Source organism: Solea solea, chromosome 21 (genome assembly GCF_958295425.1).
Source record: "Solea solea chromosome 21, fSolSol10.1, whole genome shotgun sequence".
NCBI lineage: Eukaryota > Metazoa > Chordata > Actinopteri > Pleuronectiformes > Soleidae > Solea > Solea solea.
In genome coordinates this window covers 17,233,954-17,259,901 of record NC_081154.1, presented here as the reverse complement: position 1 = coordinate 17,259,901, position 25,948 = coordinate 17,233,954, and the positions used below count along the sequence as shown (strand labels likewise).

Here is a 25,948-nt window from a genome sequence, read left to right as displayed (position 1 = left end):
TGATAGCAACAAAACAAATTATATTTTGCTTAACCCATTTCTTTGTCACTTTTATCTCATTTGAAATCCATGACGTCATGTTCTATGGCATAAAACAAACTTATATCTGCACATGAACCTTCGAGTAATGAAAAACAAACAGCCACAAAAAGTTATTCACCCAGACACTACACACACATGACTTTAGGATTTATTATTGTAACCATACCAATAAGGTGGATCTCTCTTTATTTTGACCATCAATTCAATCATAATTGTTCTTTTTAATCACAGGCAATAGTTATAATAGTGCACTTTTTAATATTTAAATTATGATACAGACATTTCTTTCTTCTTTTTTTTTTAAACACCTTATTCTACTGACCCTTATGGATGGAGAATAGTTTACAATCTTAGCCAGGGTTGGGCCAATGACAGTGAAGGTGACGTGGTGTTGGTGAGGAAAAAAGCAGGTGATGGTGAGCAGTCGTAAAGAAGTGTGTGTGAGGACAGTGAGGCAAACAACTCACTACAGTTTCTCTTATGGTGGTGGCTACACGACAGGTTTAAGAGGCCGATACATGAGGCAGAGAGGCAGGAGATGAAGCCAATGTGAGAGAGAAGGTTTGGTCAATGTCAAGTTCATTTAATATTATTGGGTCAGTCAAACGCTCCAAGTCAGCCGTCGCCCACCTGTGACACACACACATGTTCAAGTTACCAGCCATTAATAAGCATGATTAGAGATGTCAACAAAGAGAGGTTCTGTCCATGTTAAGAAATGCTTAAAAAAAACGTGGGTGATGAGAAATGAAATACATATCTCTTCATATAATCATGCTGACCTCCCTCTTAATGACTTAATTATCCAGCTAGCTAACAATTACCATGCTCAGGAAAGACTCTCAAACCAAAGAGGGAGGCCAGCACAGGGGAAGGATATGGCCTTCCATCACTTTAACGGACACATGTCCTTTCCCAGCACACAGAGGGTGTGAGTGCTTCGACTTTATACTCACTGGGAGTATAAATGCGGAAAAGATGGGAGAGAAATGCTGCATTCCTTCTTCATCTGAACTCGTAAGCCGGAAACCGGGAGTGGACGTCACCCTCAGAAGAGCAAATGTATCTCGGGCTATAGCCATCGTGTCCATAACAACGCTCAACGTGGTATCTGGCGACACAGAACAGCGCAGCAACATGTCTATGGATAAATATTAAACAAGAACCATGTGTACGAGTGATTCACCATGAAGCAAATACGACAGAAGTGATATCACAGAGGTAAAAGAAAGAAGCAGCGTGGCCACCATCCAAACAAAACACAACAACAGTTTCGTTGGCATTAAAATCCAGTCTGTCAACAAACACGACACAAACAACAACATTGCCCAATCAATAATAATAAATAAATAAATAAATAGATGGATAAATTAGTGCGCAAATATATATAAATATATAAAAAACGACACACACAGAATGAAAATAAACAACAGTAGCAGTATGTATCTCTCTGAGAACGCGTTGCACGTGTTGCATATTGTGCCGCATGGAAGACTGGTGATGGACATCGGCTGGAATAATACGAGCGTCCCAGTTGCTACCGTGTTGTGTTTTTGCCCGAATGGTGCGACTCTCGGTGAGGAGCGTGGCTGTCGAGATGGATTTACTTGGCTCGTTGGTGAACGCTGGAGTGAGGAGCGCGGGGTTGGGAGACTCTCTGCTCGCTGTCTCCACTGACGTCCAGTTCAGTAAGGAATCAGCATCGCAAGCTTTTACAGTCTGGCATCGTGAAAATGTCCACTGATGACTTTTCCTCTGTGTGTTGATTTGAGTCATTATGTGAATACTATGGCCATAGGAGAAGAGCCGGATGAGAAAATAGGGCCTGATCCATTTTCTCATTCAAACAGCTGGGATGAGGTTCATGGAACTATTCACGCATAGTTTTTCCTTTTTATATATTAATGTTCATATTTCTGTTCAAATCAAAAAATACTTCTTCTTCTTCAGAGCAACAGGAGTCCAATGCCAAAATCTCAGGTGCATTGTTTTAATATGATCTCCGAGTAAAAAGAAATTATAAAACAATCTTAATAATTAAATATTCCTGCCATAAAGCACCTGCTTTCCCTTTGAACACTGCAGTCTCCCTCTCTCTCTCTTTCTCTCTCTGTGCTGCTGACATCCTGAAAACAAATATGATGTAAACATAAATGAGAACAAAATAAAAAAATATTTATTTCACATTCAACTTAGCTTACTGTGTTGGTTTCTCTTGACCTCGGGAGAAGACAGTGCTGGGACTCTACACGTGGGGTTTTCTCCTGAGAGAATCAAAGCGTTAGCAGAATGCTAACGTTGAGGGCTTATCTATATGTCTTTGACTATGGACCGGTTGCTTGACAGTGACATGGGCACACCATCAAAGGACTATTACTTGTTTTTGGTGTCAGATACTGTGTTAGAATGCTATGGTAGACTAGCCTATCTGATCATGTCAGCATCCTTTAGCAGGCTGATTTGCTAACCAGCATGCACATTAGCACTTCAAAAGTCCTGGTTGGATCTGTGAACATCTATGACAGATACCAAACATAGTTTTTTTTTGTTTCCATTCAAGGAGCGATTCCCTAACTTGGTTCTCATTTAAGGGAAGGAATCCCGGTGATCCAAAAAGACTGAGGAGAGAATGAGGAGTTGTAAAGAAACACAATGTGGAGAAGGCTCAATCCTTGCTATGGTCAAGCACATTCATTAACTTAGTCAAGGAATAATAGCCGGGGATATACTGAGATTGACTCTTTACTGTCTTCTGTCTGCAGTAGTTCCAGCAATCTCGCTGAGTGGTTTCACTCTACATCCTACGGTTGGGACTGGGTTCCGTTGGAGGACAGCAGTCGGGTTCTCTCTTTGGCCGAGCCTCTGCGCTGCAGGACTCCCCCGCTGCCTCCTATGCCTGCACCATCGGCGCGGTCGCCCCACTCACACCTGTCGCCCCCACCCTCGGAGCGCCTCGAGTTTTGGCGGGTGGGGGTGCCGTGGGGCCGGCTACTCTTCTCATCTGGGAAGGGATCAGGAGAGGAGGACAGGAAAGTCACTCTAAATGTACAGTATTTGTGCTATCATGTCTTAGATATATATATGTATATATATACACACACATATATATATGTGTTGACAAATGATTAAAATATTTAATCGCGATTAATCGCATTAATGTCATAGTTAACTTGCGATTACTTGCACATTTTTATCTATTCTAAATGTGCCTTGATTTCTTTTTGTCCCATTATTTTTTCTCATTTTAAAGCTCTTATCAACATAGAAAAGTGGATCGGCTTGCTTTGTGCAAATGTTTTTTTTATTGAGACAATATCTCTGTCACCTGCATATTTTGACTTATTCCTCTTATTGTGAGAGCCGCACAATAATAAGAGAGGCTGTGTGTGAATAAAGTGCTGTTCTTTAAAACAGACAGAATCTCGTGGTTTAATGTGTTGTTGCTGCGACAAGCTAATCCGAGCTAAAGGAGCTGGCGGTCTTCAGTGGTCTCCTTACTACGGTTCGGGGGTCTGCCAGCTTGGTTGGTAACGTTGCATACATCATTACTTGGATGTGGGGAGTGCGTGGAGAAATGATCCAGGCTGCGTTGGACACAGAGAGCCCGCTTGGAGACAGAGAAGCGCACAACGCTCGCCATCCACTCAAAACGTAACGTTAGCCCACTACTCTTTGGCCGGCTTGCAAGCCCAAACAAGTGTGTGCAGCGTGCCTGTTGTTTTGTTTCTGGTCTAGCTAGATCCCGGTGTGTTACTAGTTGTTGCAACAGCATGTGAAAAAAACAAAAAAGTTTGCTAGGCCAAAAAGAACATTAATCTTTTTAAATTTTTAAACAATTTATGCCGTTAAAATGGGTTTGCGGTAACGCCGTTAATAATGCCTTTAACTGACAGCACTAATGTACATATATGTGTGTGTGTATGTTGAGCCCATTCCTACATAATACACTTTAGAAGACGAGGAAAGAGCGCGTACGGGCAAGACAACAGCATCTTTCCTGGTAAGCGTAGTTCCCTGACATGGAAACAACTTGGAAAAGGGAGGGCGACTGAAGGAGTCTTCCAACAATCTCACTGTTAGATGGCACTATTTCAACAAAAAATTGTCCCAAAAATGACAGTAATAACATGTTCACACGTGTGTGTGTGTATGTGTGTGTATGCAGTCTCACCAGATAGGCCTGGCACCATGGGTTGATCATGAGAGCTGAGAAGCTGAGCTTGAATCGTCTCCACCACTCGTCTGAACCTGCGACTGGGGCCTAGAGATGAACAGAGGCGCAGACAAAAGAACGGCCATTATTAACTTTTATAAAACCAAGACTACTGGTGCGTTCCATTTGTAGTCTGAACTCTGAGTTTCAGAGGTCACAGGGCGTTCCCTGAACTTGTATGATTCTCTGCCAGAGAGTGACTGAGCTAATTTTTCATTTTTTTTTCTAACATTTCCTTTGCGGATCACATATATAAGACTAAGTGGACGACTGTTTGAGTCAGATACAGGTGAATATTCTGGAATGTCCAGGTGAGGAGCGGAGCGTGGATGACGATCGCTCAGGTACCCAGAGATTTTGCTGTTGTGTTCTCATGTGAGCAAATTATCTAGACATTTGACGAGAGAGTTCTTGATTCTGCAATTGTCCCACACATCCTGATTAAAATTGGTAAACATTGACTGATAGTTACCTGATATGAGGGAGAATGTCACGCTGTAGAGTCCGCTCTCCCTCCTTCCCTCCCTCTCGCTTCTCTCCCTGTCTCGCTCCCTCTCGCCCTCTGAGAAAGCAATGTCCACCTGGAACTTGACAGGCTTCTGGAAGACGGAGGGACCGCCGGAGGACTTGTACTCGGCCCGGAAGCTGGTCTGGGAGATGACACTGTGGCTGAGTGACGGGATCTGCGTGGTGGGGAGACAGAGAAGAAGCAGAGAGACCGACAGACTTACGAGGCGGGAGAGGTACGGGGCCAACGTGAGTATAGGGAGACAAAGGGCGAGGGTGAGGACAAGAGAGACAGAGTGAGCCACTGATGAAAGCAAGGTCATCCATTAACGTGCCACGAGTGAGCTAGACTGAAATAATGAGAGAAATGAGGTGCACACAGTATGAGAGAGTGTGTGTGTGTGGGTACCTTACAGCTGTGCACGTGAGAGCCATGCTTTCAACAAACAAACTGTGACAGTGTGACACATGAAAAGACGCGTCAGATACTCACAGACAGGAAGGCGTGCACAATGTCGGCCTTAACTGAGCTCAGAGGTTTGTCTCTGATGACCACAAAGATCTGCTCCTCTTTCTCTAAACCAATGAAGTTTCCAAACCATGATTTCTTGGCCAATCTGGGAGCAGGAGACAAACAAATACACACTGTGAGCTCAAACTCAGATACAAGGAAGATATTTAGAGACCTCGTCGCAGGACTTCATCTCAAAGCTGGGGTAGGCAGCATATTTTTGATGGTGTTCTGAAAGAGAACCAAAGCATTTCCAGACAAACTCTGGATAATATCCACAACATTTATTGTTCTAATATGGCAAATGCAGAGGCAGATTGTGTGGGTGAGACACTTTCACAACAGCAGCTCTTCTGGACAATCACCAAACAATGTCCACACTTCAGTGCAGGTCTAAAAGCAGCTCTCAACGTCTGCACTCCATCTACACACAGAAATCTGGCCCCTGACGGGATGTGACCAGGATCAAGGTCAGTTCAGAGAGAGAGGACGAGGAGAGAGGTGTTAGCAACTGCTGCCAACTCTGCAAAGCAACCTCAAAAAACAAAATAAATGCAGTTAAATACAGTCTAATGCCTGTGAACTAGGAGTGGGTGTTCAATCAGGTTGCTCTTCTCTTCTTTTGTGAAAGGTCTCTGCGTTGCAATGCAAAGGGCACTGACATAACGGATGTTCTGATTTGGAGCTATGCAAATAAAATCTGAGCGATCCTGCGTACTGCAGCTTTAAGGACTGTGACTTACTCTGGGCTGGATTCTGGCGTTAGACTGGACATGTCTTCTGATGTAGGAACTAAAAAAGAAAGACATTTTAAAAATAAAGACAGTGTACAGGATTTTTACTTGGAAAACAAATACCCAATGCACAGAAACAAAAGAAGTTAGCATTAGGGATGCACAATATTTATCAGCCGATTGTATTATCCGAGACCAAGATCCCCTGATATGACTAATAACTAAAACTATAGGCTGAAAAGGCTGTAACCTCTTTGACTTCTACGCTGGTGCCCTCCCAAAATATTGCCTGTTTATTTTGCTCATTGAAGAAAATGTGCTGTGGCATGAGTTTACAAAAGTATTACAGAGGAGACTAAATGACCTCTGCAGTTAGGCGCAGGCTTCTATCAGTTATAGGCCCATGCACTCCCGATATAACCGCACATCAGTTACAGCAAAAAAGTCCAATATCATGCATCCCTAGTAAGCACAGATTCAAAGTCTTGGAACAAACCGAGCGACTTGCAGTAAAAATACAACCTGACTTGAAGCTAAGCACAGAGAATTTACCCTGCAGCTTGCGGCGATGGAAACGGGGCGAGCCCAACAGGTTGTTCTTGAAAGAATTGAGGCGAGTCCTCCAGTGGGCAGAGCTGCTGGCTGCCATGCCGCTTCCCCCTCCTGGACTGGAGGGCGGGGTCAGCGACAACGAACCCACCCCTCCCCCTCCCTCCGCCCGCGAGGAGGACGAGGACGAGGAAGAGGAGGGCGGGGTGGAGGAGGGGTGGTGAGGGTGGTGGACAGGGGTGCCCAAGGGTGTGGGCAACGGAGAGCCCTGGGGAGTGACCTGCGGCACAGAGTGGGCAGAGTTTGGGTAGAAGCTCTTAGTCACTGACTTTAGGACAGAGGACGAAGGAAAGAAGAAACGAGGGATGGGTGACAGGAGCGGAGAGGGAGAGGGGGAGCGGGAGGATGGGTTGTGCAGAGGGAGGGATTTGATGGGCTGCAGGTGGGGCCGCTCGATGGGTCCCTTGATGGGCAGGGTCTGGGTCTTTGGGTTGGGGGGAGCTTTGGGCTTGTCATGAGCCCGTGCTGAGCGAGGAGTTGTGATGCTTCCCTGTTTGGGCCCCTCCTTTGTGAGGGGGGTTGCGGTGGCACAGGTGACGTCTGATTGGCTGAAAGTGAAGATGGGGCTCTGATAGGACTGGGGGGGGGGGGTGGTTGGGTGAGGGGTGGAAGAGATGGAAAACAAGAAAGAGAAGGGATGGAAGATGGAGAAAGGATGGAAATGAATATCATGCTTCATGACAGAAGAGTGCAGATTTTAGCAGTGCTACTGCTGCTGGCTGTATAAGCTTTAAGTTAGGCTCCTTCCATACGGTTTCATTTTTAACCACAGACATGTTGCTACACATGACATGTAGAGCGATGTTATTGACTGTTATTGCTAACAATGGCTAACCCAAGATATGCGAGCATCCATGGTTTTTCCCATAATATTCCTCAACTGGAACACAGCGAACCCTGGTGTGATTCCAGTTGTCCAGATGTCTGTAATAGTAGATCTAAATCACTGGAGTATCATGGACAGCACATGCTCTAAGCAGAGCAGATGCAATTTTAAACAAAAAAACAAAACAAAAGTTTGGATGTGGCCTATTTTACCCCATGAACACATTTTTTCACAGATAAACGGGACACATTTGAATTGAAGGATTTCACTGACATCAACGTTAAAGGTTCTGTGTTGTTTCCCTAAATGTAGCATCAGCTCGTTCATGCATGGTGAGGAAGTGAAGTGACATGAAGACAGAAGAAAGATGCCACGCAAACCTCCTGACAGGCGAGACGTTTCATGTGAGTGAAGAGGATGTGTAAGAATAAAGAGATGTATTCATGTTTTATACAGTTTTTTATGGCATTAGAATTTTTCTGAAGCAAGAGAGTATCACAGCACAGTAATATATAATAGGCAGTAAAGCATTCAAAACATGTGGTCATACAAATCAGTTTGACCACATGTCACCGACTAAGCTGTGCATGTGCCCTTCTGAATAAAAACATGGCTTCCAGTTGGGACACAAGAAAAAACACTTGATAAAGTCCACACACTCTTAAGACTATGATATCTTCAGAATGTGGTTGTCGCTGTATTAAGCTGTCAGACAGTCTTTTCTCACTGAAAACTATAGTCAATAAACCACTCCCTCTCTAATATCTGAATCCATGTGTTTTTGTCCTGCTTACACCTTCATGGGTCATATCTGAATTGAGTCATTGGAACCATTGCGGTGTATATGCAGCACATATCATACAACCAAACCAAAACTTAACTACAGCTTAATAAAAACCAATTAACAATGCTGCTGTTGTCAGGCAGAGAAAGTCTTAAATGTTGTGGTTAGAGTTTGGCTCTTACCCGGGGGCTGCTGAGCGGGCTGGAGGAGAGACCAGTGGAAGCTCCACTCACTGAGCGAGACCTGACAAACACAAGAGTATAAGGTTTCAAGTGTTTGACACAGGATGATTATTAGGCAACATTTACTTTGTGAATGCGTGAGAATAACATGCTGCACCTTTGGCTGTGTGCAGCTGTATCCAGGGTCCTGCGAGGCGGGGTGGGAGACCCCTGTTCAGTCACACTCAGCACCTCCAGGCTTTTCCTCTCGGGACGGCAGCGGCCGTGTCGCGTCAGCATCGGAGAGTCAACGCGCTTTCTCGGAGGGTCTGCTGAGGAGGGCCAGCAAGTAAACTGTACTTAATTGTCAATTTAGAATTGTGCTATTATTGATATTTCCTGTAAATTAATAAAACAGCTGTAAATTAAGTGTAAAAAAAAACATTAAAGGAGACATATTATACCCTATTTCTCCAAGTTAAAATAGTTCCCTGGTGTCCTAATGAACATGTCTGTGACATGCTTTGGTCAAAATACCATAAGGATGAAGCACCATAGCAGTTCAATAACCCTGCCAAAACCACCCCTTTCAGAACGCTTGGTTTTGTGCCTGGTCCCTTTACATGCAAATGAGACACAGGCAAACACACACCCACTTCTTCCAGGGGGTTTCTGATTCGTCCTTTTTACTGCACTCACTCAGCTCCTGTTCCCTCCGCTCCATTCCTCTCCCCCTCCCTCCACTAGTTCTCTGACAATATCAACATGGCAGCATGCGCGGAAAACAGCGAGAGTGCCGTCACAGGAAGAGACGTCCGACACAAGGATCAAGCCGAACACTGCCGAACTGTAAATCAGTTAAAATAGACTTAGACACAGCACCGCTGATCGCCAGCGGCGAGCAACAAGCTGCATAAACTGCCGCTGTATGTGACTGTATCAGACTGAGTCTGTGTTCCAGTCACGGAGGAGGTACTGAACAAATATTTTTAATTAGGACGTGTCAGAATGGTCAGTTATGAGCTCTTTTTGACCTTTTCTTAAAAATGTGTGTGTGTGTTTGTACGTCGGTGAAATACGGTCGCTGACTAAATACGGCAACCGCTGGCCGCAGTCTGATGCGAAGTGGTGCGAACACACAAACACACGTTTGCTGACTTTATCCGGCACATTACCTTCATATATAAAATCCTCTGAGGCTGAAAGTTTGTGTAAAACACTGTGCTACACTGTGCAGCCACCAACAGCACACTTGTCCCTCCGTGTTGACATAATACCGCTCTTCCTCCCTCGCCTGCACTCTTGCATTTTATAGGGACAAGGTGGAGCTAAGGTGGAGCTAAGGTGGAGCTCTCCAAGTAAACTTTCTGGTGGGGTGGTAACATCGTGGTGAAATGCGCACGCTGCCGTCATAATGCGCAGGGAATTCAACATCGCGTGTTTTATCGCCTATACTTACACTAAGGGGGACCACGAAAAAAGGACTGAGTATTCTTTTTCCACACATTGGCGACTGGTAGGGCCTCCAGAGTCCCAAATATAAGTATTAAAATGATTAAAAAGTTGATTTTGCATAATATGTCCCCTTTAATATAACACAGCTTTTCTGATTTAGTTAATTAACCTACTGCTTTATCCTCCACATGAGGGTCACAGGTCCAGTTAACGTCTTTTTGCTGTAAGGCAATATTGCTAGCCACTACTCGGCCGCGTGTCTCTGTTTTCCATTTTTTCCTACTTTTGATTGTTCATGTTATAAGTTATTAGTGATTAAGTGATTTTACGCCCCAGTCCCAGACATGACATGGGGGTGAAAAAAAACTCTAATTTGTGGCCAAGAATTGGGTAGAACGTGTGCATGAAATACTAATTTGTGGGTTCAGTATCATTCCTATCAAAGACTAGGGCAGCTGGGACAGCAAATGAAGCGCACCCTCGCTTGAATATATATATCAAACGATGTCAGGGAAATTGAGGAATGAGCTCCCGTCCCACATCAGACAGGCCCAAACCTTTTGTTTTTAAATCTCATTTAAAAACACATTTATTTTCGTTGGCCTTTAACCCAGAGTGAGTTGTTTAAATTTTTCTTTTCTTTTTTTTATTATTGTTTTGAAATGCTTCTTTCAGTTTTAGATAACTATCACATCTCCTTGTTCTAGTTGTTAGTTTGCAGAATGTATGTATAAATAACTGAGCCTGAAATGAGCCTCCCCTGTTTCAAAGACCAGCAACTGCCACTGACTCACAGACATGCTGGTACATTTGCCTCTCAGACACCGAGGCTGAGAGAAGCAGCTCCCTCCTGCCACCTAGTGACTGACCTACGTCATTGCGCGGAGGTAGGTCCTCATCCTCATAGCTTGGGTAGCGCTCTTTTCTGTCCAGCAACAAATAATAGATCATCTTCTCCTGGTTTTCCCTGAGGATGAAAAACACAGACAGGAGTTTTTGTATGTACGTATATTAAAAACAATAATTTGTGTATGACTACACTCAGTAGCTTACACTACTGTGAAGAATACATAATAATTGTAAAAAAAAATTTACATTTTCAATATTATTTCCTTTGACATTTTAAACAGATTTAAGCTGACAAATACTCATTTAACAGCAAAAATAACTGACAGATTAATTAGTCACAGCCCTAATCAGCATATTGTCAAACAGAGGCCAATAAAGTGGTCTCTTAAATGCCAGAACATGTTGAAAAATGTCTATTAGTCAATATGATGATGTTCTCAAATGTCTTGTTTTGTCCACAAACCAAAATTATTCCATTATAAATAATTACAATGAGAGTGTGACTATTCGGTACCCATCCTTACATTTGATATGATGTAGTTTTCATATTAAACCATATCATAACCCTTAACAAAACTCAGAGACAGAGACAATGTAGAATCTCTCTGACTCACTGTCACTTTTAGAGTTGGATATAAATGTCTTCTTACTCTTCACACTGCAGATCTCGGGTGAGCTTGACTCGGTCTCTGAAACAGCCCAGCGAGTGCATGCTGTCCAGCACATCTGGGTCCAGTTCGGTCAGGGATGAGATTCGCTTCACGCACACTCGCCTGGGAGGAGGCTGCTCTGGACACGGCTCGTTGCGGCCACCCCTGGTACGTGTACACACACACACACATGCATACAGTAAGTACACATACATAACCCATGACGAGGGATGACACAGATGTGTGTGATTAAATATGATGAGTAAAGGATGTAGAGACGTGAGAGTACTCACTGGTACCAGGCATGTTTCTGGATGGCCTCTAGCTGTAAGCAGTGACAGGACAGATGGGACCATTAGTTTGGAGGCAGATTGACACAGAAAACCTGTCTCACACTCTGCAGAATGTTACAGCCATAAGAGTCAACTCATCATTTCCAAATACTATGCTGTAAGCGCTAAACAATATCAAAATCATCATTTGACGACTTACTTAACTATTTTTGACTCAGTCGTATTGTTTATAAAAAGTTTGTAACCTTATATGACAGATTTTATGAGATTTGTTCTGTTTTTGATATTTGAACTGAAGCCTGACTTCACAAATCTTAATGCAAACATATCACAATAGCTGTAATATAATGGAAACTTTGGTTATTTCCACACACCATTTTCATTTAAAGCTCCACAGCGTAGGTGCGCCTGCAGAGCTTTCTGAAAAGCGACTCTAAGTCCATATTGCAAACTTTCCCTTTTGAACATTTGTTTCAGTAACTCATGGCCTCGCTCATGTTTCAAAGAACTGGGGATCATTCCTTAACCTACAAGTTCTCTTTCAACATTTTTTTCATCTCACTTGCATTTCAGAGAATCAGGGGATAATTCCTTCACTGTATTAGTGTACCTGATTTGTGCCAACCTATAGTTGCCATGGCAACTGCTGACTTAGGCGACACATCGACCAAACTCGAACCCCCTCCCGCTTCTCTGAAATCACTGCGAGTTTTGTTGACAATGCAAAAACTAACATGTGAGCTATGTTATGCACGTGTAGCAAAGCACAGGCAATAACTAGCACTATAGGCGTATTTGTAGCATCAGACATGAGACTTAATTCAGTGATGGAAAACCCTGGATTTAATCATTTACTGGTTATTGTTACATTCATATTGTTAATAAATGACTTACATTTGACAATAAGACCTTAGTGTAGTTCATTGCAAACAAATGATGGACATTATATCACACACGAGACCATGCAGACAAATTTAATTACTTATCATGACGTAAAACCAATGATCCTAGACTAAACTAGACAAGTCTAAAAATGGCAGACCCATCTGTGCTGAAAGAGAGAAAAAAAGATTGCGAATCGAATCAAGGATTTGGAGAATCGTGACACCCCTAAGTTGAACCTAAAATAACTTTAATTACTGGCAGCTACGTGTCATGCAAAATTAAGCACAGTCTCATACCGTGAGCCTCTTCTCAGGGTTGACCTCAATCATGCCCTTGAGCAGAGACTGGCAGTCTGGGGGAATGAAGTGGGGCATGTGGAACACTCCGCTTTTCACCTTCTCCAGGAGCTGGCGTAAATTATCGTGGTCAAAAGGCAGGGCACCCTGGTGGAGGAAAAAGAGGGAGTATTAGAAAGAATGAGGCTGATTAAAAGATGTGATAAAAAAAACAAGCTTGATAAGAGGAGGGGCAATGACTAGACCAACACCAACACTGTACTGTGAGCAGCAGAGTCAAAGACTTACCACCAACAGAGCAAACAGGATGACCCCACAGCTCCACACGTCTGCTCTCCGCCCATCATATTTCTCCCCCTGCCAAACACAGACTCCCCATGAATTCATTCAACCACCGAAACACTAATGACAATCACTGGTTTTGATTGACTGAGATCATTGTAGGCTTTTCAAAGAGTACACAAGGTTTCTGAAAAGAAATCTCCAGGCCCAAACACTGTCAAAACCTGGACAATCCTCTTGTAGAGTATACAGCGTCCTCTTATTAGAAACATCCAAAAGACTTGTATCATCATTCTTTCTCATCATGTTGCTTTTTGCAGTTCAGTTTCATTTCAAGTTAACCTGTGAAAGAGCAGGACTCTTACCCGTATGACTTCAGGACACGCATAATGTGGAGATCTGAAATGTAAGAGAAACATATTAGAAGCTTACAATGGTTATCACTGTTGTGTGTTCTCTTTAGTCAGAAATATATCATATTATTTACTACATTCAATGTCAAATTCAAAGTATGACGCTAAATAGCTAACATTAGAAAGCAAGGTAAACTTTTCACTACTTGGAACAGTTCAGTTTGGTACAGCACGGTGTGCATTTCTATTAAGATAGCACCAAAATAACCAGCCCTTTACCCTTCCATTTGATAGCAACCTTCCCTTGAGGTACTAGAATAAATGGTATGGTAAGGTCAGGGTCAAGGCCATGACAGTCAGCTGACGGGGCAACAGAAAAATGTCTCTTCCAATGCGACCAGTGTTTCTTCAATGCCCAAAGTCTGTTCTCATACAAAGTCAAAGTCTGACATCTTGTTTAGACAAACAGCCACAAACCGAGCAGGGGAAAATAAGCTGCTGGATGTCCTCCACTGTTGTCTGTCGTGTCACATTTGGTGTCATTGTTCATTAGTGGTTGCACTGGTACAATATCAGGCTACGCATCTCGCTGACGCGACCATCAGGCCCACCCATTTTCATAAGAAGCCCCGCCAATCAGAAAACTCTTTTAAATCCAATATCAACGCCGTTCATCTAACCTATCAGTGGCTTCTAACCCACCGACATTCTTTGTGGTGCTGTTTCAGCAGCTTTGTCGAATTACATTACATTACATTAACCCCACTGATCAGTTATACCCAGTGGTTCAATAAATGGAGAAAGACAGACTCTTCAAAACATGTATTTTCGTTTTTGTCTTTGCTTTTGTGTAGTGTAGTGAGGGTAGTGAAGAGAAAAACTGTTGAGTTAGGCTAAGGTCAAGGTCTCGGCCCACTTCAGCACCATGGACAGCGAGCGACACAAGCAACAAAGGTGCCTTATCTCTGTCAGCATTGCTGTGCCCCGGCAGAGATGCACAGAGACACCTCTTTCATGCACACGGTGCGCACTGGTTCCAGAATTGAGCTGCCTGCTGGAGCCTTCATCGCCACACTGAGGTCTGTGCTCCTTGATGAAACTTTACCACCACTGAAAGCCTGAAAAGTGCTGAGTACTCCGGACAATGGCATTTCTTTTGACTTTGCTTGGCTTTTTGACTGTGTGGGACTTAAGGGCAAGTAACCATTCTTGGGTTCTCTTTGTTTCCACTAGCATTGTTGCAAAGCAAAGATTGTTGATTATTTTACTATTACACTATTTTATAGATAGAGTTCTCAGCAAATAATATGTCAAGTGTATTTTGAAGCTGTTACTTGCAGTAATTGGCCTGTCTGAGTCTGAGGATGTGGATTAGCTATATGTTAATATTCATTAGCAACACACACACAAACGCACACACACACACACACAGACACACACACACAGGGTTGGTACTCACCCACAGCTGGTCTCTAACAGACTGTCTCCCACCTGCAGGGAGGCCATGCCAAAGTCAGCGATTCGGATGTTATTCTTTTCATCCAGGAGCAAGTTCTCAGGCTTTAGGTCTCTGTGACTGCAGGTCAGAAAACCAGGAGTGATCAGATTGCACAGAGAGGGATTCAACGCTGTTGTAGTGCATATGCTACAGAAATGCACCAAAAACAGAGGAGACGTTAAGCATATGCACAATGTGTCCAAACCTTTATTTTAAATAAAGCTTTATTTGAAAACAATGGCGAGACAGAGGCAGAATGATCAAAGCCAGGGCGTGTAATTACTAGAGTAGTTTATTGGTTGTCAACACGAAAACACGTGTTTTGAGATTTTCCCACTCTGGGACCTCATTTCCAAAATAGCATTTCAGTGCTCCCAAAATGCCAGTTCCATGCAGATAAAATGCAGATAAGATAAGAAAAAAAAACATTAGTGGATTCTCCTGGACTAATTTTCACGTGTACAGGCCCTAAAGTTAGAGTAGGCAGGTTCTCTAGAATCACTGTTGATTGCGGAGGCTTGTTTTAGGGTCACAGCTCTCTGTCCTGTGCCCCTCCCACCAGGTGAGTACGGACAGACGCCAACAACAGATGACCTGAGGAAATCTTTCCATCTCTGAAAGGCTCTATCCATACTGAAACCTGTGTTTATTGTCAAACTTGTATTTTTAGATCGCTTTGCAGCTTAGGCAGTGCTAAGATAGGGGGACATATACATGCATTGGTTTAGCAGAACAACCAATAGGAGCACCTCCACACCAGTGTTCCCCAAGGCTAGATACAGAGCCCAAAAGGAGGAACAAAAGTGTAGTTCTCTCTCAGATCACTTAGTTTAACATTGTGCTCAAAGATCACAGAATGACTCGATAAATAACGCAAATTTCTGTTCTCATGAGAAAAAGCTTGTATGGCTGTTCCAAAATTCTTCCACTGTGTTATCTCTGATACCTCTAACTCCTCTTTTCTCTTCTATTAAAGCTGCCTCTGTTCTCATGCTCACCAGAGAACTGTTGCATCTGTTGACCTTCTCTCTTTCTCGCAAGAAATTAAATCTTTCCAGACAATTATTTAGCAATCATTTCCATTCATCACACTCAGCTTTAAGTGTTTCTTATTTTTCACACAGCTCAGTAATTCAGCACAGGAAGCAAAACAATTCCTATATAAAACATGAAATAGACTTCTTTGTGAAAAAAAAAAAAGAAACCTACCAGATAGAATGACTGTGGCAGAAATCCAAAGCTGAGATGATCTGCCTGAAGAACTTTCTGGCCTCTTTTGGGGTCAGTCTGCCCTTCTTCACCAGGTAGTCAAAGAGCTCTCCTCCTGACACATGCTCCAACACCAGGTACCTGTCCACCCACGACGACAACAGAGTGTTAGGGCAGGGAAATACATATCCATAATATATCTTTATCTAGACATCAGACAAGATATGGTTAGATTTTGGATATTGTCATGTCGTGATAAGGTACCTGTGCTGAATTTTCCCTGATTATAAAGGCTGTTGCATTGATAATCATCAAATGTATTATGTCAAATTCAGCTGTGAAATACACTTCTTTAATTTTTAGCCTATAGTACAATTTGACCATATTTATAGTCAATTTCATTGTTTCTAACACACGTAAATATCCTTCATTCAACATTAAAAAGCCAAATAAATGAACCAGGAATTATCTGAAATGAAAGGCAAAAACTGTATTTAAATCAGATCATGAATATGTATTTCTATTTTAGAGATTTTATTTTAGAATGTATTTAGTGTTTTTTCACACCAGAGAAAACTTTTCATGAGTCCAGAGAAACAGCCTATGTGCAGCTTTATAGCCTCAAAATATCCAGATACTGCAAACCGCCCAGTTTTACAGAAAGAATGATTTGATTTATGTTGGGAAATATATATCGATATTGAATTAAGTAAAACATATATTATGATAAAAAAAATTTACCATATTGCCCAGCCCTACAAACTCTCACCTCCAAGGGTTCAAGGGTCACCATTCTTTGAAAAACACTTTTTCTCAAGATAGAGATGAAGGAAGAGATTTATAGTGATGGCAGTTTTTTTATAGTAATATTTTAACATTATGCCACTCTAAATTCAGTGTTTAGCAAGAGAGGGAGGAAAATAAAGCATGCAAACTCCAGCCAAAGAGAGAACTCACAGATATTTGTTATTCTCGTAAACATCATGCAGCTTCAACACATGCGGATGTTCAATCAGCTTCAGAATGGCAATCTCCCTCTCAACCTGGTCAGATGGAAGAGGGAGATGTGAAGAAAGAAAGAGAGAGGAGGAAATGCAGATGCACAGAGAGTCAAGGTCAGTCCGAAGCAAAGACACAGCAAAGACACAGCAGGGAAGTTAGAGAGTAAGGCTGCAACAAACGATTATTTGTTGTTGTTTGGTCCATCGAAAGTCTGAAACTGTTGAAAAATGTTGATCATTGTTTCCTAAACCTTGAAATGATGATGTTCTCAAATGTCTTGTTTTGTCCAAAAACCCATATCTTTCAGTTGTACTGATTTTTTTTGTTATATGAAGCAAAGAAACCAAAGGTTTTCCCATTTAAGAAGCTGACAAATCTTATAATTATACACAAAATACTCATACTGATTGGATAGTTATCAAAATAGTGGCAATTAATGTATGAATCAATTGAATTCATTAGCTGTTAAAGCCCTAGAAGCGAGTGACATCACACTTATTCTTCTGTGTGTTTTTATCAGGGACTCAGCACAACACTACCTTCTGAAGTTTTCCGAGTTCAGGATGACAGTAAACACAGAGCCCCACATGACACAGTGAAGTAGTACTAGTTAAACAAAGAGTTAGAGTAAAGTTAGAGGAGTTAAAGCGTAAATTCATCCCCAAGTCTCGGTTGATTAGTTGTGTGTTTCACCTTTATACTATGACACTGGAATCATGTTTTTCCTCAACAGTTCCTGTTTATTTGCATAGTATATTCCAACATGTACTTCGTGATATTGTTCTAATTTTAGTATTTTACACACAATTATCTATAGGCATAAGAAAATACAGTCCAACAAAAATATTTCAAGAGTAGGAAATAAACATGATACAAATGACAAGTTTTCAAGCTAATCGTTGACAGTAGAAACTAGTAATGACAGTGTGATTTTTCCAGGAGTGAGAGAATGCGTCACTACGCACGTAACAGCTGTTCATGTTGTTCTAATAATAATAATACTAATAATAATAATGATGACTTAGCTTTATAAAGTGCCTTTCATGAAACCCAAGGTCGCTGTACAGTTTAGAACAGAGAAGAAAACAAGCAATCAGGTGGCAAAAGCTTGCTGGAACAATTGTCACTTCAACAGAGATTTAAATGACTCCAGAGTTGGTTCCTGGCATACAGCCAGAGGAAGTGAATTCCAGAGGGTTGGAGCAGCGACACTGAAAGCCCTGTTGCCAAAGCTTTGCCTGCAGGTCCGGGGAATGGAGAGGAGACCTAGGTCAGCAGACCGCAGGTTCCGGGAGGGCCAGAGCACATGGAGGAGGTCGGAGAGGTAATGCACAGCAAGTGAATGTAGAGACTTGTAGCAAAGGAAGAGACGCTTGAAGTTGATCCGGAACTTAACGGGGAGCCAGTGCAGTTGTTTCAGTGTGGGGGTGATGTGTTGCCAAGGTTTGGTCCAAGTGAGAACCCTAGCAGCAGAGATCTGGACGTGTTGGAGCCTATCCAGGGTTTTCTTCGGGACTCCAAAGAGGACGGCATTGTTCTGCAAAATCTTGTCACCTACGAGAACTAAAGCTGTGTTTCCACAGAGTGGAACATTCAATTGGTACATGTAGCTGTAGCAAACTGAACTGTACCATGATGGAAACACAGCATAATAACGTGGACTGTTGTGGCTCTGTGGTCAGACAATGTGGAACTCGCTCTCACATGTCCAAACACAACACCCCTTATCGTCCTCTCCCTCCTCAGACCACAAATGACATCTTGTGTCCGAAATCCGCTTCATCTACCTCATCTACCTCATCTACTCTTCTTAAGTGGACCAATTCAACTTCATTGGCTGGATCTCTGTTTCTTGTCTGTTTTTGGCATTTCTTGTATACCCAGCAGAGGACCACTGTTGTACACAGGAGGACTGTGACCGCCAACAGCATGCCCTGTAAAATCCAAAACAAATCCAGACCATACACTTGCATCTTCTGGGGTAGACACTCAGCTTGTCCTGCAATGTTCTTCGCTTGACAAAAGTACTCTCCAGCATCTTCTTTCCTGACCGTAGTGAATTCCAGAGTTCCTTTTTGCGTGTCGAGAGTGTATGAAGAGTTGAAGAAATTTAGATTGGTATTTGGGTCGACGGGAATCTCCTCCTTGTTCTTGAACCACTGGTACTGGGAGTCTGGGAAGCCCTCATCCTCAAAACAACTCAGCTCAGTTGGCTTTCCAGAGGGCACCCATTTAGGGACAAAGCATTTTGGCACCTCAGGTTTCACTCTTACGACAAGGGCGATCATAATCTCAGCCAACATCTTCTGGTCATTGACAGCTGCGACCTCACAGCGATATATTGCCGTGTCTGACCTTGTTACGTTGAGTATCAGCAATGAGGCAGGTTCTCTCAATATGGCTCTGTTCTTCAGGTCACCTACGACCTTCCGATCAAAGTACACATGACTTGTTCCAACAGTTGTCATCTTTTTCCATTCCACTCTGGGATTGGGTGTAGTGGTGGAGTGAATCTTGCATGACAACTCAATAATTTCAAACTCATTAGTCGATAGTGAGGCATTGTCTGTGCTCAGCTCAACCGCTAACACACTGAATAAGCAGTGAGTGGTGAAGAGAAGCAGGAGGTAAGCGAGACGTGCTTTTGCCATCTTGGAGTCCAGGCAATGCACCGTGTGAAAAAGTAGAGAGCTGAGGAGATAATTCTTGCAGATTTGTCTTTCAGGTTCTTCTTATAAAAACAATTCTTGACAGGCTGTTCACTGAGAGCTGTAATGCTGCCCTCAACAGTTCTTCCGATCAAAGTCTTTCAACTTTTATCCTTTAATGCTTTTATCTTTCATTACTGATGATTCAGTATTTACCCTATTTGGTTTTTGTTTTTATTCTCTCTTTGATCACATAGTCTTCTTGCTTCATTGCATGTTTTTTTTAAATTATATTCAAGCTGACAATATGGGTACCAAGTGGGTTTGTCCATGGTTTCCATGGTGGCCCCACCTGTGTTTGCCCAGAGTCCATTCCTACTTTGTTCCCTTTCCAGACTGCGTGTGTACTCAATGGGTACAGACAGAAGAGAAGTATCAGCCTGGGCAAGCTGCTCGGCAGAGTGTGGTAGCGTCCGGCTGTGCTCATGCCTGATGTTTCCGCTGTTCTCCTTGGTACTGGGCTGTCTTCAATAAATTCTTCCAACTTGACTCATTACTGACTCCAGAGACTTCTTCACTGATCTCCAAAGCCTTGGTAACAGATACCTCCCCAAATAAGATGGAGCAGTGGAAGGGAGCAGTGAATGGTTGGTGACAAATGCTGGCTCAAAACCAATCACAGTGCAAGCTCGAGAGCCAGTGACATAATTCATATGCAGTAGCCAGCTTTGCTACGCTATGCTTCTTTGTAACACAAAATCCATAATTCAAATACGTTAAACTGTCAACATTTGGACTTGAATCAGTCAATAACACTACTAAATACCCACATACATTGGTTTTTGCTATAAATAAAAGGTTTAGGAGTGTAGCTACTATTTAAAGCAGGATGATCGAGAGCAGTTGACAATGTCCAGCTAAAGGAGACTATCTGGAATTAACTTCCAAAGAAAGCTCATTCTTTGGCTAAAAAGGCTTCATACAAGGCGAGAGGTAGAACCAGGGTAAATATTGAGCTGCGATTTTTGAGACAGATATCTTCAGATCTAGCCATTCACCTCCACTACTCATAAGTAACTTAATGGCATTATGTTACATGTCAGTTTACATTGATGACCACTAGGCGTGGGAATGTTGTACATAGATTCTAAAGCAATTATATAATTGCATCTTAATGCATTAATAAAAAGAAAACTGTGTATTTACATTAGATACTCAATTTAATTTACTTCCATTAGAATTTATTAATACAAAATAAATTGCATAACATATTTCACTGGAAACCGAGGAAAGAAACAAAAATCTAAGTTTGTGATGTGCTTCCATTTTCACTGGTCGGCAGCAACAGGAGACGTTTGTTTCTCCTCCACCTCCGGGTGGTAATGTGACATGTTGTTGCTCATGTTGTTGCTCATGTTGGTTGTGTTGAGGATGCATTTTACTCTGGTTTCACACAGCGTACATATTGTGTGGCTTTTGTCCAGCTGGCTTCTTCCCTGTACTTCACAGAAGCCAACATGTTTCCACGTCAGGTTTTAATCCAGATTGTGCTGATCAGATTTCACACTTTAGTGATAGCTCTCGCTCAGCCATCTTTGCTAAAGCTTACGAGGTGATGCACGCATTTATGTGTCGTGACGTTTAACCAACCGTTTATTGGTTAAAGTGCATTGAATGTCATGAGGCAGTGACACATGTGTTGGCATCTGTAGTTTCAACATTCACTTGATTCAACTGAGCACAGTGTTAAAATGCTATGTTTTATTCATTTATTTTCCTAATTATGGCTTTTTCATTACAGATTAATAATGTTAAAGAGAGTATAAAGAGAGTGTGATGCATCAGAAAATAGAATAGATGACCATAGAATAGGCATTATGTATCATATCGTGGGCTCTATATTGTGATCATGAAGTTGGAAGGTCCTTGTACTGTAGCTAATTGTCATTAGCGCACATTATTGATTTTGCTTTGGACTATGGGGTGTGCTTAACTTAAGTATTGCCTATTGGAACTTTAAACAAGAAGCACTTTCTATACATTTAGAATATCAACAGTATCATACTGTACCTTCATCAAGACTGACTCGGACAGCTTCTCTCTGTTGACTATCTTGATTGCGACCTTCTGACCTGTGATACAGTGGACCCCCAGCTTGACCAGTCCTGAAAGACACATCAAGACATGGAATTAAGAGGCAGCTCGGAATACAGCGTACATTTGTTGTTGTGTCTCAGATGTAATACTGTGTCTTTGTTGGATTCTTCAAGACACTGTTTTCACAAGTAGCATTTTAGTAACATGCAGTTGTGTTGTACTGAGATGTTCTTTCAAGAGCTGGTATGATATCATCGTATCGTGATCAGGTGTCTGTGATGACTTTTCCTCGTTTTGAAGGCTGTTGCATTGATAATCATCATATTTATTATTTTTAAATAAATAATTTTAATTACAAATTAAATATTTGAAAAACAGTTCTTTAATTTTAAGACTAAATATTTGTGTTATAGCAGAATGCAGAAAACCATTTGGTTTTTCAACCGACTGGTAGCCATGTTTTCACTGAGGGATAGCATCCTTGTCTGAAGTTAGTTCTCAGCACAGGGGTGTTGCACACAGCACAAGTCAGCTCTGACAATGTGCCATATAGACCTTATTTTCAGCAGAAACGTTTGAGATATCTGCCATTATTTAATTGAGAGACTTCCGGTTCAGCAGTTTCAGTCAGTAGTTGTAGCTTTACGCAGCAGGCAGGACAACAACTTTGACAGATAATATTGCTTCTCGAAAACAGGTATAATGTGTGCAGTCAGGGTTGATAAAACAGCAGCTGGTTTAAGAGAAAGGCTTTAATGAAACGAGAATGTTTTGGTCATCAGCCACAAATAAGAGGAGAATGTGGATGCAAAGCGCCATATAAACTTTTACCTTCCTCTAAAGGAACATGGAAACGCGCTGTGGCTGAAAGCCTTAAATTTGAAGAAGCCACCATAGTTCTGTTCATTTCACTTTGTTGAAATGACACTTTAAGAAGATCATCCATTTCCAGAGAAGTGTCTACGCTATGAAACGTGGGTAAAACTTCCAAGGTGACAGCAGCAGCCACAGGTTAAACCACAACTAATTGTGATTAAGTATTGTTAGTGTTCTGAGTTGGCGTCACAAGTAACAGCTGATATAGTTAGATTTATAAATACATTATTACATTTCAATAATTAATTTAACAATCTACACCAAGCAAAAGCACAAAATAATATACGTTATGGAAGCCACTTCCATATTACACATGTCCTAGTACACGTATTATATTACACTGATGTGGAACTGACTTGCAATTTCCATTTGTTATCAACAGTGTTCCCACGACATTGTTAGAAATCAGACTCCCTCCATTCACAGAGATGAAAGAAAGTCAGAACCACAGTTACTTCCACAATTAAAAAGATGGTCTATAGCTACACCTCAAAAAAACTACACCACCCAGGCCTAATTTACACCCACTGCCACATAAGAAGAAAGGTAGAGTTAGCATGTACTCACCTGTCTGTCCCTTCCCCAGTGTCTTTTCCAGTCGATAGGGCCCAACATATTGAGCTGACTGACTGAGAGACAGTTCCTTACTCATGCTGCTCTGACAGGAGGCTGATATTTATTAGATTTATTGCAGTTACTCTATTACACAGCTTCTTATTGTGCAAGATACAAGATGGTGCTCAACTTAAAACATTTCCAGTGCTGCTATGAAGTTAGAGGGAGAGATGATTTGAAAAGTGTGGACGGTATATGAGCAATCTTCATCTCAATATCTGTGTTTACACGTACAATGCTGTTAGTAAAGGAAGCTGACATACTAGTGGGTAGAGTACAGAGGAGAAAGTGATGACACTGAGTGACCTGGCTGATTTATTTAAGTCTTAAATACTGAGCGCTACCCTAAAGATACACATGACTAATGACTTTTACCTTTGTACATTAGCTTATTAGCATAACTTGCACCTCGTTACATGTATGACGTTAACTATATATATCTATGTACATAGATATATACATATATATGACACATAACGAAGAGAATAAAGTTAACGTTATATACGAGCAGGTTTTTCAACACTTTCTGACTAAATTAATGTCATTTGGTGCTTGAGTCTCGCAGCTAAACGTCACATACGCCACACAGATGTTAGCACTGTAGTTTACATCTCTAATGTATTCTATGTGTGTGTGTGTGTGTGTGTGTGCGTGTGTGTCAGGCCTATTTCACAGGTGCAACAACATGCTATGTTAGCCACAGCAGCGGGGGGCTAGCTCCGGTTTAGCCGAGCAGCGAGCGGCCTGTCAGCAAAACCCGCACCTCCTCAAGCTTCCGGGCGTCGCCAAACGTTCACATTCATCCGCCACATTATGTCGGGGCGAAAGGCATATTCCCCTCAAAACTGCCATGTTCAACGCGGTGCGGTCCTCCCCCTTCCCTGCCTCTCCCCGTCTCCCCCACTCTACATCCCTGCGAGTGCTCAGCAGCGGATCACAGCATCTTCTGCTCCCCCTCTTTCCCTCTCTCTCTCTCTCTCTCTCCTCTGGCGTGTCCTCCGCTCCTCCCTCACCGCCGAGTGTTCAGGTGAAAGCAGCCCCCGCACAGCCCCGTAGCTCCGTCTCAATCCCTGTCCTCACCTGCGTTTTACAGTTCACGCAGGGTGAAGAAGGAAAGGCCTCCCCCTGGTTTATACCAGCTTCGCTTTTTCTTGTCGTAAATAGACACTCTCTCCCTCTCTCCCTCTCTCCCTCTCGCTCTCTCTCTCTCTCTCCCTCTCCTCCGACTCAACATCCGGGTCCCAATCTGTCTCCATCCTCCCTGCATCCTCTCCTCTCCTCTCCTCTCCACTCCCCTCCTGCCCTTTTACTTAAATTAAATAAATATTGAGCAACATAACAATTAAAAATATAAAAAAACAGCATCATAAATCAATATCATAAATTAAAGAAGAAGGGAAAATGAGCAGCTATTTATAGAGAAAATCTAATGTACAGGAGGGGACACATAATAAATAAAAACATGCAATAATGGCACTCTACTTATTTAATGTTGTAATTATAGAATGTATTTTAAGCATGAAAGTTATTTTCAGAAATGTCTGCTCACTTTTATTCATAATTTTCAAGACATTTTCAATCAAGTCAGTTGGAACCTTTCGTTGTCGCCAGGGAGCAATTCAAGAGCTCATACAGCAGTCGTTAAAGAATATACATTTGAAAAAAAAAAAAAAACAGCTGAGAAAAGTCAACAGTAATTAAGTGAGGAACAACAAAGCTGTGAACATCCCACAACAACCAATCAATACATCTGACACTTCTGTAGTTTTCTGTCTATAAAGAATTTAGAAATCACAATTGACTGATTTCTTAAACTTTTTATTCGGGAGCAAAATCGAAACTATCTTTAATTATGTGATATTTATCACAATTATTGTGGATATTATTGACTGTATAGAACCAAAAAGCAGCTGAGAACTGTCAACATTTGCACAATGTTAATCTTTAATTTACTGTTATATATATAGTTTTGTATTATTAACCCATGTGTATGTATTTATTGCATTATTATTATTTATTATTGCTTATTTAGTTGATCTTTTTTCATCATTTTGTATTTCCATTCATTGAGCTTTATTGTCACTGTTTGAAAGTAAGTTGTAAATAAACAAATAAATATTCTTTATTCGACTGCTCCCCTTAGGGTTGACCACAGAGGATCATCTGCCTCAGTTTTGCCCTGTTTCTTGGGTCCTAAAATGAATAAATAATAAAAATGACACTCTTGTCCTCCCTCTCCAGCACAGCAAATGAACATGCTGCATTGATAATATTTCAAAGTCAAAGAAATCACAGTTAAAGAGAAAAATGACAGAAGGATGAAGAGCAAAGGCTGTCAAATACCAAAGTACTCAAATGTATAATAGTTTGGATTGTGCTGAGAGGATTTAGATGTGTTTTTGCACCAGATTAGTTTGTTGAGGCCATTTAAGAAACTTGACATGAACAGAAATTAGATGTTAATCCATACAAATATTTGTAAAATCTTAACTTTGAAGTAACTTTGAACAGCTGTCAAATAAATGGCAATGGCACAATAAACTCCATATTCAA

General features: G+C 41.8%; 2 protein-coding genes across 7 annotated transcripts; both read right to left on the bottom strand.

Annotated features, from left to right (window-relative positions):
- Window positions 1–172: 172 nt before the first annotated feature.
- brsk1a (BR serine/threonine kinase 1a) lies at window positions 173–24,591 on the bottom strand. Of its 6 annotated transcripts, none has more exons than XM_058621074.1 (19): window positions 23,348–24,591; window positions 21,878–21,972; window positions 17,115–17,200; window positions 16,158–16,298; window positions 14,910–15,026; window positions 13,463–13,496; window positions 13,104–13,172; window positions 12,816–12,962; window positions 11,635–11,666; window positions 11,342–11,506; window positions 10,712–10,809; window positions 8,566–8,719; window positions 8,409–8,469; window positions 6,560–7,193; window positions 6,017–6,065; window positions 5,256–5,379; window positions 4,728–4,938; window positions 4,214–4,303; window positions 173–3,043 (listed from the first exon to the last, which is right to left on the bottom strand). In XM_058621074.1, exons 1-19 carry the CDS (start codon window positions 23,430–23,432, stop codon window positions 2,844–2,846), a joined length of 2,592 nt encoding a protein of 863 aa, XP_058477057.1. In that variant the 5' UTR covers window positions 23,433–24,591; the 3' UTR covers window positions 173–2,843. The 6 variants fall into 6 exon arrangements, with proteins under 6 accessions (XP_058477057.1, XP_058477056.1, XP_058477061.1 ...); XM_058621073.1 differs by having other exon boundaries at window positions 173–3,058; window positions 4,217–4,303; XM_058621078.1 differs by having other exon boundaries at window positions 173–3,058; window positions 4,217–4,303; window positions 6,560–6,836.
- On the bottom strand, window positions 17,228–20,099 carry LOC131448527 (junctional adhesion molecule 3B-like). The gene has a single exon (XM_058621080.1). It carries the CDS (start codon window positions 19,808–19,810, stop codon window positions 18,902–18,904), a length of 909 nt encoding a protein of 302 aa, XP_058477063.1. The 5' UTR covers window positions 19,811–20,099; the 3' UTR covers window positions 17,228–18,901.
- Window positions 24,592–25,948: the final 1,357 nt, after the last annotated feature.